Source organism: Corvus cornix, chromosome 10, assembly GCF_000738735.6.
Source record: "Corvus cornix cornix isolate S_Up_H32 chromosome 10, ASM73873v5, whole genome shotgun sequence".
Classification (NCBI taxonomy): domain Eukaryota; kingdom Metazoa; phylum Chordata; class Aves; order Passeriformes; family Corvidae; genus Corvus; species Corvus cornix.
The window spans coordinates 14,113,518-14,129,678 of NC_046340.1; the positions used below are offsets into that span (position 1 = coordinate 14,113,518).

The window sequence follows — 16,161 nt, forward strand, 5'->3', positions numbered from 1 at the left end:
TCCTCATAAGTAGAAGCTGTTTACTATATTTATTAAGTTAAGGGGATGCAAGTTGGACAGCTGTGTGCCAATAAACCACTACACCTGGACAAACCCTAAGGAGCCATTTAGTAAAAGACCATTCAAAAAAGATCAGGTGTTAGTTTTCAGAATCTCAAATCTCATATTGACTGAATGCCTTTAAGTTTCACCATCTGTATTTAAATGCCACAGCACTTTAAAAGTCCATGGCCTCTATGTAAATAGTTTGTTTAAGTGTTTTGCAAAAACTTTATTTTCCTATCTTCACACAAAGTAACTCAAATACTTGATAGAAAGGTTTTACTTTTGTCCTTCTCAGTAATGACATAAATCACTTAGTTATTCACAATAAGCCAGCTGAAACAAGCCAATCCTATTTATACAGCTGCTCAAACTGCTACACACCTTCAAAGCAAATAAACAGACTCTGCGAAGTAAAACCCAATTCACTTGATCCTTCCTAACTCATATTTAAAACAAAATGAAAATATTTCATAACAGCACATCCAAACTGATTAACAGGAACTTTGGACTAAATTTACATCCTGCCAACTACCCTCTCTTTGGCAAGAAGCATTAGATGTGCCACAGGAAACTACCAAAATCCTGAATTATGGACTGGTTTGACCTTACAGTCAGTTTCCAATCAGCCTAGGCAGTTAATGATGGATTTGTGTCTCAAACCATAGGAATTGAGGATCAATTCCACATATAAACACCAACATTTTCCTTCCTGAGTAACAGTAGCTGTTATCAAAATATTTTTAAACCTGATTGACTAAAGTCTGGTCTTTCTCTGTGAAGTAAGAGAGGAATTTTTTTTTTAGATCTCATGATCCTAGGTGCAACTACCATTTTTACAGGATAAGGATTTTCAAACCACCTTCACACCACAAAGAGAACTCAGAGGCTAAGCTAGCAGCTCTATCTTACAAAGGATGATTATGGGATCTTTACCAATGACAAGATGAACCTGCTCAAGTGGCCTGAAATGTGGCCTGCTCCCAGAAAGGTCTCATTCTTCTTCTATAACCCCTTCAAGTCATACTGATTTTTTTTCCCAAATAATTTTTAGATGGATTAGTTCCCAGATGCTATTCCTTGCATGGCTTTAACACCAGCAGTGTTAGGACAAGGACGATGCTGGGAATGTGGTTAGGCCTGTTTCTCTCTGCAGCAGTACACACTTCAGTGAGTCTAAATTATCCACTAGCCTGCAGCTTAGAAGTAGCAGCATTAGACTTAAACTTAACTTCACTGTCTTGCTACCTTGCTGGAGATTTAAAAGTAGAGAGGTTTACACTGTGAGGAGCCTCTGAAGCATTTTACTCTGCAGTCTTGTTTATTAGAATAATTTAACAGGGAAGACTAGAGACTGCCAGTGAAGTTACAGCAAAGACAGCAGCAATATGACTCTGCTTAGAACAATAAAATTCCCTGGACTAAAAAGCACACTTCAAAACGTGGTTTTAAGGACAGGACTTCAAATTCGTGATTTGGGTTGCATTTCTATGGCACTTAGAAACACAACCCTAATGCTAACCTTCTGGAAGCATGCACTGAAATCCAGTCATTACATCATAAACCTCCAGGAACAACCCTCACTCCCTGAAGAAATGACAAGCTGGCACAAAAACAAAACACTTACTCATAAAACAATATCCCAGACAGATTCAGGAGACTCGGTTTTACATTTTCTCTGTTAAACTTCTTTCCCTTCTACATATGGCTAATAATTATTTCTCAAGCTCTAAATACTTAAATTGTAACTGAAATAACGAGAAAAACAAGAGCATTACACATTCCTAAAATAAATTAAGAGAGTGGTGCTGCAAAGGAGGGAGTGATAGAAACTAAGATACAGACACAAATATTTTAACTTTCTTCCTGTTTCTCTTGGGTTGTACAAAACGCAGGCAATTCTAAATTGCAACGAGATCTTCCTAAGTGAAAACCTACAAATTATACTTCAGTTGGTCACACTGAATATCTAACTTTTGTATTGGATCTTACATGTTAAATGCAAGGCAAAGCATGTCTTGTAACACGTAATCATCTTTCCCCATGTCAAATAATTTTTAAATTTCACAACAGGACAAAAAAATCAGATAACACCAGTACACGCAAAACAGAACATTTTTTTGGTCTATTTCGTAGCTTCAAATGCCATTTGAAATGTTACTTTTTCTCAATTAAATCTCCTCAGGCAGTTTGGCACAATTTCTGAAAAAAACCAAACAAACCCAAACTGCATTATAAACCCAGAATCAACTACCATTCTGTTCCCAGTATGATTCCATTGTTTAAGCTTCAAAGTGTAGTAATAGGTACCATCAGATGTTTGAATAAGTGCTTACAAGCAACAATTTCGTATTTAAACTGGACATGTGAGAAAATACCTCATAGATGCTGTAAACAGTGAAATTTAGTGTATTCTAGCTAACGTTATTTTGGTGGCTGTATTTCTTCCTTTACACTTCTCTACAACTAAGACACATATGAATAAAATATTTAAAACAAACATCTTTTAAGATATCACTAACCTTCCATGAGCATGAAAATCTAGGCGCAAGAACTGATCTTCATGTGATACTGCTCTTTTGGCACGCTGGTGTTTTTGGTGTAACAAATCCACATCATAGGACAATCCTTCATAGTGTCTAATGTACTTATTTAGAGGATTTCCATATTGGCCTGAAAAACAGAGACAAGTAAGGTTATAACCACACTACCAGGCATGGCAGATCTGTGGGGCAAAGCAGTTGGTGACAAGGACCCAAATTCCACATTATATCCATTTTAACTTTTTTTTTTCCTCCTTTGTACACTTCACATTCATTGTACTCTGGTCCCACAGACTGAACACACAATCTGCAGCTACGAGTGCATCAGGTGGACCTTGGAAGGCATCTTCCACTTGTAGTGGAAGTACAGTTCATTTACTCCAAAACTACCCCACAATGCAAACTACATCACTGTAGACAGGAAGGCTTCAGAGATGTTTCAGAAAAGCACTTCTGAATCAAAGTAAGAAGTCCAACAGCTGAATATCTTTCTTCAGTTTCCCTGAAATTGTGCTTCCAACTTCACTGCAGTCATAACACCACAGTATCTGCTCAGAATGTTTGTATTCTACATGTGAAATATCATGGGAAATTAAGAGCAAATCGTGCCACCTAGCAACACATATTGTATCACATGGAATGTTCCACCACATGGAAAAGTTTTATTAAAACATATCTCCAGAGATGTAGATTTAGTTCAGTCTATTTTGCACAATTCCTTCTAGGGTAATATTTATGACTCATACTAACATGAGTTCATTGCAGAAAATGGGGAAGATTTTGACCCCCCTATCCTGATGGAGGAAGAGACACTAATCACCAAAAAAAAAATCCCAAAATACAACTTGTGGAGAAAACCAGAAGAACTCTGAATTCTGCAAGAAGAAAAATTAGTATCGCAATCAATTTAACTTCAACCTAAATGTGAGTTCTCAGGGACTACATTTTTCTTCAGATATCTAAAAAGATGACTAAGTGAATTAATATGTTCAAATGCATTGCTTACATTTAGCAGCCATGTGCACAGGATGATACTGCCGTATCTGTTTAAAATTCAATTAATGCTATACTGCAGAGAAATCACATTCAAATTTCCCCACAGTACTGTAGGCTTCTGCAAATGTTGACTCTTCGTTGTTAACTGCAAATACAGCCCAGTATCAAAACTTCATTCTACTTTCCTCTCACTCTTACATGTCCATTCTCATTCAGCTTTCCAGAAAGGGAAGTGTCTTAGGTGTCTGAAAACGTTTAAAATGTGTGGTTCAAGAAAGTCTACATTAATTCTAACCCAAATAAGACACAGACACAGGACCATTGCATAGTTTCAATAATTAGCAAGAGTTCTGAGGATGCAGGATGTTGTCTGTGTCTGACGTTTCTCTCATCACTTCCAACATAATCCCACCAAAATGAACCATAAACACCTCCTATAACCCAAAAACTTCTATAAACCAAACCAGATTAGCCTGAGACTATGCATAATATACATGTGCCTGACTACAGATACATGCTTTCCAATTCCATGTACATGACCCAGAAATATCAATATTAAAGAAAACAAGCTTCAAAATTAGCTGATATAAGCTAAACTTAAAAGTTTTAATTGTTAAATGAACCTGAATCTAGAATACAGTATTAATAACTTGCTTTAAGAACTTGATCAAAACTAGAGAGTTAGTACACTGCAGAATGTGTAAACTCCTGTGCTCCAGAATTTAACTTTCTGTGGTAGGAAGCTTTTAATAAGGAACTCCTTAAATTGTTGCAGACCATTTTTCTTCTCAGTGTTGCAAGATACACTTTGAACAGCTTCAGGCACCTAGAAAAAAAGTTTTGAAGTGTGACAACTTACTGAAGACCCAATAACACTTGGCACTGGATCCAGGTCTCATGACCACGTGAAAAGATGAGAGACAGCATTTGACTGAGACACAAAGAATAGTTTTTAAGTGCTAACTACTGTGACAAGACAGCAAAAGACTACTGACATTTAAAGTTTTATAACTGTTCTCTCTGCTAAGGAAAAACAGAGAGGGTTTTAAGCAAAAACCTTTCTTCTTAAAAAAATGTATACACTTGCTGTGATCACACAGGGAAACAACACACTTTCTTTTTCCCTTTCTCCAAAACTTAAAGAACTCCTTATGTTTTAAGTACTCTCATAGAAACACTTAACACAAACACTCCTGCTGCTCTCTTCTTGCTTAAGCAGAGCAGCTGCATACCACCTAGAGCATTATGGCTTCTCCAAAAAGGGACTTAAGGCTTCAAAATGAACACTTCCAGAAGCCTCTATAACATCAGCATTGCTACAGCATTCAAAGTTTGCAACTGATCACAATCTCCTTCTAATCAAACCAGCTACCTATCAAAAGGAATTATCTTCTTCACAAAGGTAGCTTAATAAATAGCTCAACCTTGGTAACACAAGAATCTATAGAGGATTCTGAGGCAGAAGTTCATTACACTGGAAAGAAAACTTCACCAAGGTACATGAGGTAGGTACAGCTGCTAGCTCCAGTTTCTGTAATTAGAAGACTGCATCAAAAATGAGGAAGTCTATCACAGAATCTGGAAGTGGCACACCCCAAGAAATCATTATAATAGCACACACCAGATCCCGACCTCTGTTACAAACTACTGCCGTTACCTTCTGTAAATGAAAGACTAGGGGTTTGGCTTTTTTTTGACAGATATCGCATGACAAAGATCTTTTCAATTAAGGATACAATCAGGAAGCCTGCAGTAAGAAACACTGAACCATGAACACCTAAATGTAGATCATGGGAACTGCTCTACAAATTACATGTCATGTTGCCATCAACAAAACAAAGACAGCATGATGCCTTTCCAGGCAATCTGGTGGAGTAAGACAACATTACACTTCACCTAAACACTAAGCTAGAAGACGAAACCCTTTAGGATACAGACATTGGAGAGTGACAAGGGGATAGCTTTTGAACCTGACAGTATAGTCTTCTAAAGACTTGCTAAACTAGATGTGGCATTTCCTATGACAAATTCCCTGCAGGAATGAAGCTTTACTCTCATGGGCTTATATCTAAACACAAGGAAGGACTTTAAACAGAATCCAGCAGAGCATTTAGGCAAAAATGTGTGCCAGTCCCAGTGAAAGATGTTTTGTGCATGTGGATATACAACAACTCCTCAGGATTCCCAGAGAGCTGTGAAGTAAAGTATCTACAGTTGTTGCTGTGAACAAACAAATCCCACTGGACAGGTACGGAGTTCAAGGCATGTATTCTCACCTAACCAGGCCTATGCAAAGGGCAAAATGGATCATCCACATGATTTTAGCTATAAGCTTCCTGGCACAACATGAGCATCTGCATGTAACAGTCATCTGGTGGTCTGTGCTAAATGATTCCCTGGTCAGTTATTTTCCCAGAGAAAACCATGAAGAGTTTCTCCCCCCAGACAAACCCTTCCCAGTCTGCAGGACAGAAATAAGATGAAACGAGCTAGGGAACACATCAGCCACCTGGATATACAGAAATCCACAGGATCAGATAGGATGCATCCAGGAGTGCTGAGGGGGCTGGCTGACACCATTTGAAGGCTTCTCTCAACTTTTTGAAAAGTTACTGTTATAGAGGGGAGTTGCTGACAAATGTCATCCACATCTCCAAGGAGGACAGCCTGGGGATTTACAGGCTGGCCAGACTAATCTCAGTGTCTGTGAAGATTCTGGAGGAAATTTTTATAAAAGCTAGCTCCATGCACAAAAAGATGACTAGTAATAAACAGTAGTGAAAGTTTACCCAAGTAAATACAAATACCTATTAATTTATACACATCATTGTAAAAGAGAACATTTAACTTCCCGTAAGAGGATAAACCAAGCATGCACTGTTCTAGAAGATGAAGTTTACATTAAACCACTCAGATTGAGACTTGCATGACAAATGCAAATAGTTCAAACACAACTCAAGTTTGTTAGTGGGGTGGAAAAAAGCACAGAATACGACTTGATAGAGTATCAGAAATTGTTCAGAAGCCAAGCTAACTCACCAGACAACTCCTATTACTGCAAGCGTCATCACTAATTTGCAGATTTAAAATGCCAGCATTTGATAAACATCTTGTAGAGAATTATTATTATAATTTTAATTAAGATAATCAAAGCAACTTTTGCTTCAAGTTGTTTTCAATATAGAGTTTATCTTTAAAAAGCTCCCTTTACATGGGGCATTGAAGAATGTACACTGCATTCAGATTTAGCATGCCAGAAATCCTACCATATACCCCCTGACTTGGACTTCTCTGAAGAATTTATTCAGGCTGTTGTTTCATAACTGCCAGCAGAAGGGCAGGCCCTGCTGCTCTTTTACATCTACGCTGTTTCTATTCTTCCCTTGCACTGGCACTAGGTTCAGCTGAAAAAATATTCTCTCTCTTGTGGTAAAGTGAGTTTTTGGTGAAAGAAAAACATGTAATCAAGAAGTCAAGTCAGGATCATTTCACTTCACTGAGGCCTCAATTTAGGGCACTGTCAGACAGTGTGGGCAACACCAGTGTAAGCAGATGTCTGCTTTTTATTGACCCTCTTCCTCTCCACCCTGTGAAAGTCCCAGTTCTTCTTCCCCATCAAGCCTGGGTTTGCTCAACAGAGCAACTTTAGTTAACACATCTGGCAGGAACTGATTAATTTTTTTTTTTTTTTGATTGGCTTCTCATGCCAGGAGGAGAGGTGGGAGTGCATGGCAGGGGCAGGACCACCAGACAGCAGTAACTCAGTAGAATGGCCATGGCATACTGCAAAAACGAACCTCTGGATCTTTTAAAAGCAAAAAGAAACTGCAGTCTGAGGCTTTTGGGCAACAGTATTTCAAAGTAACCACCTAAGCACCTGATTTCATTTATTTCTAATTACCACCAGCATTTCTGAAACAACCATCTGACAGCTGTCGTGACTAGACACTGTCTCATCCAATCACATAAAATGAATAATGTTTTTATTTTAAACTCCAAATAAATGCTGGAGGCTGAATACTGCCATATTTATGAAGGCTACTGTTCTTCTCAATTTATACTAAGAACACAAACTAAATCACTCAGATGGTGATAGCTCATAAATGCCTTCCCACAACTCCCCCATGTGTCCAGAAAAAAAGCAGAATTTCTCCCATGCTCACTGGGAAATAGGTAGTTCAATATCCAGCAGCACAAGACACTAAGAAACAACTTGGAAGTCCTAGCAACATAAAAAGAGCATGTTGTACCAGTGAAAACAAACTATTTATCATATATTTGCAATGATATTCAGCATTTGATCAGCCTAGTCAAAGCATGGTCACTCTTGTTAAATCCAAGCTTTTCGGAGGTCTCAATAGCTCTCTTTTGTGTTTGCTATTGCCCTTTCCCTTTTTTAATGACCGTTAGGTAGAAAGAGAGGTTAAATTAGTTATTTCCATTCCTCTAGGAACATCATTATGAATGGATAATTAAGTACTGATTAATATATCTGCATGCATCTTCCTCATGTGCAACAAAGCTACGAAAAGCTGCCAATAATATTGCCCAAACTAAGTACCACTTCACACACATCAAAATTCATAACAGCACCAGAGAGTGAATAGATCCCTTAAGCCAAGCAATTCCAGGGGTGTTGGGTAAAATGCTGAGATTCACTTTTAAAAAAAAGAATTCTTAAAAGTCAGGGTACATATATCTTATCTCAAGTAGACACGATATACTAGAAACTAAATTCTAGCTTTCCCCAAATACTAACAGAAACAAAACAAAATAAAAATTCCTTCTTATACTATTTAAACAGTATTCACACTGACCTACTGGACCACTGGTTTTATGAAGGTAATATTTATGCAGTGGAAGCAAAGAAAGAAAAAGAGAGCACTAAAAGTGATCTAATACCAAAACCTGATCAAGAATGTTTCTGGGCCTGTTAGGCCAAACTTCTGATAACCTGTCTGCTTTAACCATACAGACAAAACATATTAAAAGCTATAAAGCAGCCCGAGACAGACACTGCAGTACACTTCACTACTGCAGCAGCACTACTGATTGCTTTTGATTGCATTCCCCTCACATAATTTTAAGAGTAATATAAACTACAACAGAAAATAATATTTTTAACAAAACAAAGATATTTCACTAACCATCCAAATTATGCTGTACCATTTTTTCAAAGTTGATTTTATGATTCATACTTAGCTGTGAGCTAACATTACAATTGGTTCTGTTAATCTGTACCTTTATATCTAAAGACTATTACAACAGAGTATGTAGAGTGCCTGCACAGTACACGGGCACAAAGCCTTGTGTAATTCTGAAAGAGTTCAAACTCAGGTATCCTGTAAAAATACTCCAATCTTAGACCCAAACATACAAACCCCTAATTATTTCTAAAGTGCAGATTAATGAAATTTCCAAAAGTATTACTGTTTAATACCTGTGTGGCTTAAAACCAGACAACTTTACAGATAAATATAACTTAGCTTCAAGATCTTGTAAAATTAATGAGCGCGAGATGCACTGCCCGTAAATGTAATTTGTTGGGTTCTTTTCAGTTTGCACTGCTCTCACAGTAACTTCTTTAAGAATCACGAAGTTGCCCTTTCCACACAGATAATAATGCCTGTCTAGAAGGAAAAATACACCAATGAAGAACCCTATTTTTCAATAAATAAAAACACAGTATATAAGAAACTCTAGAAATGTGAACGCAGGTAAAATAGACCTTCCTAAACTTGAAAGGCTGTTTTTAATTTACCATAGAACTATAGCAAATCTTTCATAATTACATTAAGACTTTTATCAATAAAGTTCCACTGAATATTTTAGAGAAGTGTATTGGCATTATCACTAGATTTCTATCCAGCATTATTAATCTTTCTTTAAAGATGTATCTGCACTGATACATACCAAAGACATGTACTTGTGCCACCTGCTAGTGAGGTGTGCTTCCTAGTGCCCAGAAATGTTGAAAGTGCCCATTCTTCTCTCAAAAAAACCTTAATATGAATTTCTGAAATACATTTCATGAACTTTCTTCTATATATCCAGAGGACGGTACTTTACTACGATTTTTAAGGCACAACTGCCTGCCTGGAATTAAACAGTGAAAACAACCCTCACAACTGGTTAATGAATTATTTTGAGTTAGTTCTGTGCCAGCACCATTCAGTTTAGAAAACAAAGAGGCCTTGAAAGCATGCCAACAATTAAGTCAGAAATATCTTGATAGCTTACAAGAATTTATGAAGAACAACCTAAATTCCTTTGTGTATCCCACTCCTAATCATATAAATAATGGGATGGCTTCTGACCGTGCATATCACCCCGCTTATCTCACAGCTTAGCCACAAGTACAACTACTGAAGCTTCCCATAGTTTGATGTTACTTTTTGAGAATGCGTGAAAGACCAGCATTTAGCGCTAGCTTCTTTGTTAATAAACCTACATATTGATGCACACAGAGGCAGAGCCCAGATAAATCGGTGAGGTGCCAAATGAAATAGAGGAAGTCTTTATCAGCTGTTCCACCCACAGTTCTCTAGAAACACCCTCTCAAGTACACCCTTTTTCTGTACAAAGTCGAAACTATTTTCCCTGCCACGACTTGACCAATTAAACACTACCAGGCGCGGTGGAGAAACTGGCCGGTTCCGAATGCCGACAAACTCCTAACGGGAGCCGATACAGTTACACGTCCCCATAAACACAAGGGAGTTTTCCCTCGGCCTGGGAGAGGGGAGACCCTCCTGGAAGTCACGGTCACGCTTAGGGAAGAACCCGGGCTCGTCTTTTATTTCCTTAAGCTGAACTTTCCGCCTGCCCGTGCTTCCTGGTTTCGGGGACAGGGAAGCGGCCGTGGGGGCGAGGGAAGGGAGCCGGGAAGCAGCCACCAGGACCGGGCGGGAAGTCCCGAGGGACGGAAGCGGAGCCGGGAGGGGAAAACACAGCCGAGCCCGGAGAAAAGAAGGACCCGAGGGAGAGAGGAGGGGAAGGCAACTGACCCGATCCTCGGCGGGGAAAGTCCCGGGGAAGGGGCGGGGGCGCCAGGCCAGCCGCGGACGGCGGGGGAGAGGCCCGGGCGGGCTGAAGCGGCGGGCGGAATGGGGAGCCCGGCGGCGGCCCAGCCGCGGCCCTGGCGCCGGAGCGCCCCAGAGAGCGGGGCCCGCCGCCCCCGGCCCCGAGGGCTGGAGACAGGAGAAAGAGAGGGAAGAAAGAGGGAGAGAGGAATGGAGACGGCCCCGAACCAGGGCCCCGCGAGGCCGGGCGGCTCCTCACCTCCAGCGCCCGCCGCGCAGGAGCACAGCAGGATTATCGTCCCCGCCAGATCCATCTCCGCCGGGCGCAGGCCCCGCCGCCGCCGCCGCCGCCGCCGCCGCCGCCGCCTACCCACGGCACATCCGCCCCAGCCGGCGCCGGGCGGGATGGGGAGGGGCGAGTTGGGCGCCTCCCTCCGCTTTGTCCCCCGCCGCTCCGGAGGACTGTTCCCGCCCACAGAACGGCCGCGGATCGGCTGGGATCGGCCGGGATCAGCGGCTCTCCCAGCAGCGCTGCCTCCACTCGGCGCACCGCCGCTCCCTCCGCCCTCGCGCGCGCCAGACGCTGCCGGCGGGGCGGGGCCGCGGGACACGCCCAGAGCGCGCGAACGCCCCGCCCCTCCCGCGCGCAAGGGGCGGGGCCGCACGGAAGGGGCGGGGCCGCGGGGGACGGGCCCAGGGGCGGGGCCGCCCCGGGCGGGGCCTCCCTGCCGCTTCCGGCGCGCCCGAGAACGGGGTTTCGGAGCCTTCACGGGACCGAAGTACGAACACGCTGCACCGGCTGCTGTCCTTTATCCCCTTACTGGATACACGTTTTTTCCTTGTAGAAAACTAATTTACTTTTAAATTATTACTCTGGTTTCCTTCATTCTCTTACCAGATACACATTTTTTCCTTGCACAAACTAACTTACTTACTTTTAGAGTTCTGTTTTAGGTCACCGACTTCTCCCGATGCTCTACGTGTTGTGAAGTGTTGCAGTGTCCCCACTGAACAGGGACTTGTCATGCTGAGACTGGCTTGAACAACCTTCACAGTTCAAGGGTGCAGCAAATTCCTCCCGTAGAAATACAAACGTGAGACATCTGAACAAAATGTTTCCTCTCTTGTTTGTCCACATGCTAATTCTTTCATCAACTGTGCCATCTCAAAGATTTATTTTTTATATTAGGGTTTGTGACAAGTTTCTGTCAGTATAATGTCAGCCCATTATACTTGTGCTTTTCCATTCCTATTACCATGTCAGAACAAAAAAAACCTTCCCTCTGAACACTGATACAGCTGAGAAAAGGTGTTATGGAAATGCACATAGAAAGTAAAATTACAGTGAATGTACCTCAGGTAAGGCTGCAGAAGTTGATGCAAATGTTTACAGAGTTCAAATTAGAGAATAAAATGAGAGGATAAATCCTTATCATACCAAGACTATTTAAAATTTGTGATTAAAAGCTGAAGATTTCTGTACGGAGAGGAGAGGTTCATTGGGGTAAAGTCTGAGTAATATACCCACATTAGTTCTTAGAGAATCATAGAATGTCAAGGGGTTGGAATGGACCTTAAGGAACATTTCGTTCCAACCCAACCCCCTGCTATGGACAGGGACGCCTCACGCTCAACCAGGTTGCTCAAGGCCTTATCCAACCCGGCTTTGAACGCTTCCAGGGATGGGGCATCTGCAGCCTCTCTGTGCAAACCTGTGCCAGTGCCTCACCACCCTCACAGTAAAGAACTTCCTCCTAATATGTAACCTAAATTTCCTCTCTTTTAATTAGTTTATTCAATCAAATTGTTCAAGTTATCTATTACATTCACTACAGCCGTATTTTTTATACTACGACTGTCTAACAAACCGAAAGGAAAAACACCGAGCACCCTTGGGAGAGCCGGACTCACCTGTTTCCCTCCCCTTCCCGCTGCCCGCCCCGCCCCGGGGCCCCCCCGCCCCGAGCCCCGCCGTGACCCGCGGCCGCTCCCCCCCCGCCCGCACGTCCCCGGCGGGGCGGAGCCGGCGCCGCTGCTGTGATGGCGTCGCGGGCGCTGCGGGCGGAGGCGCAGCTGCTGCGGTGCCAATAGAGAGCGGAGCGGCCGGGCCGGGCATGGAGAGCCTGGCGCAGCCCCCGCCGCCCCCGGGCTCGCTGCAGACGGGCGGCGGGGGCGCTGCCAGCCAGCTCCGCCTGGGAGAGGCGGCGGCGGGCGAGGGCGCCTGCAGGGAGGCGAGGAGGGCGGCGGGCGGCGCAGCCCTTCCCCTCCGCCGGCCCCCGCTCCCGCCACGGCCCCTCAGACGGCGTCCCCCTCCCAGGCCTCGGAGGGTGGTGCGGCGGCCGAGGGCGAGGGGCTGGCGGTGCCGGAGAGTCCCGGAGCGGCGCCCGCCTCAGAGAGCGGTCCCGCGGGAGCCGGCTCCGGGAGCAGCGGCGCTCCCAGCCCGCCGGGGGAGGAGTCCCGCAGCCTGGACTCGCTGGAGTCCTTCTCCAACCTGCACTCCTGCTGCCCGAGCAGCTCCGAGCTCAACAGCGACGCCGACGAGGCGGTGGTGGCGGGGGCCTCCTCGGGGGGCCCGGCCCCGGAGCCCGAAGGGGACAGGCCGGCGGCGGGCTCCCAGCTTCTCTCCGCCTCCAAGGAGCGCTTCCCGGGGCAGTCGGTCTATCACATCAAGTGGGTCCGCTGGAAGGAGGAGAATACGCCCGTCATCACCCAGAACGAGAACGGCCCCTGCCCATTGCTGGCCATCATGAACGTGCTGCTCCTGGCCTGGAAGGTACCGGGCGAGCGGGCGCCATGGCGGGGCCGGGCGGGCGGTGCCGCTCGGGCAGCGCGGGCGGCTCGTGTGGCGCTGGCAGCGTTCGGGGCTCCTGAGCCAACGCGGCGTGAGAGCACCGCGGGAAGTTTGTGCTGTTTAGGACAAGGGCATTATCGAGAACGCTGGAGAGGGACTTCTGACAAGGGCATGTGGCGACAGGACAAGGGGGAATGGCTTTAAATTAGCAGAGGGCAAGTTTAGATATAAGGAGGAAATTCTTCCCCATGAGGGTGGTGAGGCAGTGGCATAGGTTGCCCAGGGAACCTGTGGATGCCCCATCCCTGATAGTGTCCTGGGTCATGTTGGATGGCTCTCTGGGTAATGTGGTCTAGTAAGAGGTGTCCCTGCCCATGGCAGAGGGGTTGGAACTAGATGATCTTTCAGGTCTCTTTCAACCCAAACCATTCTGTGATTCTTTCAAGACATACACAGGTTTATTTCTGCTGTTAAGCACATGTCTCACATATAGAACTTGGAAAATAAATACTGCCGTGCAGTCTGTTGCCAATATATTTAGGTGCTGCTGTCATATATGGATTTGCTTTGTTATTGTCTTAAATACAATATCTAGATGATGTTTACTAACCTGAACAGTATATAGTTTGCAGATGTGTACAGGTTTCTAGTAAGTAAAGATTACTATTTATAGCACTGAACACATAGATGATATTTTTGGAAAATAGGTTAGTTTCATATAATAAAGTGTATGCAGAGTTGTACGAAATCCAGAATTGTACAAAATACAGATTTGTACAAGTAACTGCCTGAGTAATAGGGGCACATTCATACAGTTATGCAGTATAGATTGTATTTAAATTAATGAGCAAATCAGGTAGTGATCAAGTCCCACTTTGAGATGTGGAAGTTCTTGTGCTCCATAGCCATTGTGGATGTGGACTTCCCACAGTCTTAAAATAATTTTTTTCCGATCTTTTAAGTAATTAAAATCTAAGGCATAATGTAGTTATTAACATGTATATGTGAAAGGAGTATCTGTTGGAGAAAAGCTATAAGGTTGTGTGCATTGCAAAACAAGGATGAGGGGCATATCTTGGGAAATGCTGGCAGTTCAGCCCCAGAAAACTGAAGAGCTGATAGAAAGGAGTTCTGCAACAGGACAGCTTTACAGGAATAGCTCTTATGTTGTAGTAGCAAGGGGAAGAAATTTGGTGTTGGAAGAGTAAGAGGTTGTTTGCAGTGTAACAGGTCACTTATGAAAAGGTCAAAATGGAAATATGTTAATGAGAAGAAATTTGTTTAGATGCAGGTAACTCCAGAAGATTATTGCTCTTGGATGAGTTACAATTGCTACATATTTTTCTGAGCAGAATAACTCAGACATCAGGAGGAAGACTCTGGCTACAGTGATGTTGATATTTAAGCATCAGTAAAAACAATATAGGGAAGTTGTGAGTGACTTTAAGGTATTGCTTTGTGTGGGTTCTGCCACCTTCAAGAGGGTGGGAAGGTTGTTGTGGGCTTCAGTATTGAACACTTGCTTTCTGTGCTCCCTCTTCAACGTCTAGGGGTGACTTGGAAAAACTTAACCATACCTTACCATTTTGTGTGATGGCATTTTAAAAGAAACTGCTAGTTACAGGATTTTCCTTGTTAATCTTTGATTTAATGAAAGATGTAAATGGGACAGCACTGGTCCTGATGTTTGAATTAAAGTTTTTGGAGGTTTTGTTCTTAGCATTCTTCCTTTTCCTTCTGCTGCTGCTCTCCAGCCAGAATTTTAACTGACATTCTGCTGTGATCAAATATTACATAGGTGAGGACTAATGTAATTTCCAGTTTTATAAATAGGCAAAAACCAAAATACCCTTTGGGAGTGCCATGCTGTTTCTTATTGCTCAGATTACAGGAAGTTTTCTATAGTTCTGTCTGTTTATGTAAAACCTCAACAGAATTTACATGAGTTGCAGACAGGCAGCTAAACTGGTGAAACTGTCATCACAAGTTGTTATTTATAGGCTTGAGGGTTTTCCTGTTATTTGGCCATATATCTTAGTTGCTTGTAATTGATTTTCCTAATTACTGCCTCTCCAAATTAGCCTTTCTTTTTCCCAGTTCATAGTTAAGGACCACGTTGACAGTGGTTGGGGTAGCAGCTCATCTGTACATCTCTGAGAGTAGCGTGCTACATGTGGAGGCTGAGGGTGGACATCCACCTTCTCACTCCTCCTGAAACAAAATGAACCCTAGACTGGGTCAAGTAATTATAATTTGCGAACAAGAAGGCAGACCAAAAGATGAAAATAGGCAAAAGTAGAGTGAGAATATCGTAATACATACTAGGTGAAAAGAAGCTACATGTAATGGGGAAAAAAGGGCATAAGAAGGAGATGAGGAGGGAAAATAGAATCACAACAGGGAATAAGAAGTTAAACAGTTACTCTTTTGGTTCTATTCCCTATATCAGCCATCATCTTTCCTTCTCAGAACTTTGTCCTGACAAGGTTGAGAGTTCTCGTCATCCTGTGGATAGATGTGGTCTCAGACGACCTAAGTGCAGTAGGAGTTTTGTAAATCCTGAAATACGAGCACGCACTGTGACTGTTCAAATTCCATTTTGAAAATACCAGGTTTTGGAACTTAGCTTGTAATAAAACTGCTACCTCTCTTTTATCCACTACTTTCAAAGGATACATAAAACTTTGAGGTGGCAGATTGCAGAAGCTATATTTTAAATAATAAAATTATGAAATTACTTTTCTTTTGAAGTGTTTTTGCAGTCTTG

The 16,161-nt window shown here is 43.0% G+C and overlaps 2 protein-coding genes across 2 annotated transcripts in view; one reads left to right on the forward strand and one right to left on the reverse strand.

The window, feature by feature from the left end:
• The window catches only part of ADAM10 (ADAM metallopeptidase domain 10), a 43,550-nt gene extending 32,375 nt beyond the window's left edge, over nucleotides 1-11,175 (reverse strand). Inside the window, exons 1-2 of the mRNA XM_039557724.1 lie at nucleotides 10,863-11,175; nucleotides 2,565-2,715 (exon numbers count right to left, since the gene is read on the reverse strand). Of these exons, the coding sequence (XP_039413658.1) occupies nucleotides 2,565-2,715; nucleotides 10,863-10,917 (206 nt within the window). The 5' untranslated portion in view covers nucleotides 10,918-11,175. The remainder of the gene's footprint in view (nucleotides 1-2,564; nucleotides 2,716-10,862) is intronic.
• Nucleotides 11,176-12,621: 1,446 nt separating this feature from the next.
• Nucleotides 12,622-16,161, forward strand: part of MINDY2 (MINDY lysine 48 deubiquitinase 2) — a 32,775-nt gene continuing 29,235 nt past the window's right edge. Inside the window, 2 exon segments of the mRNA XM_039557858.1 lie at nucleotides 12,622-12,832; nucleotides 12,835-13,376. Of these exon segments, the coding sequence (XP_039413792.1) occupies nucleotides 12,718-12,832; nucleotides 12,835-13,376 (657 nt within the window). The 5' untranslated portion in view covers nucleotides 12,622-12,717.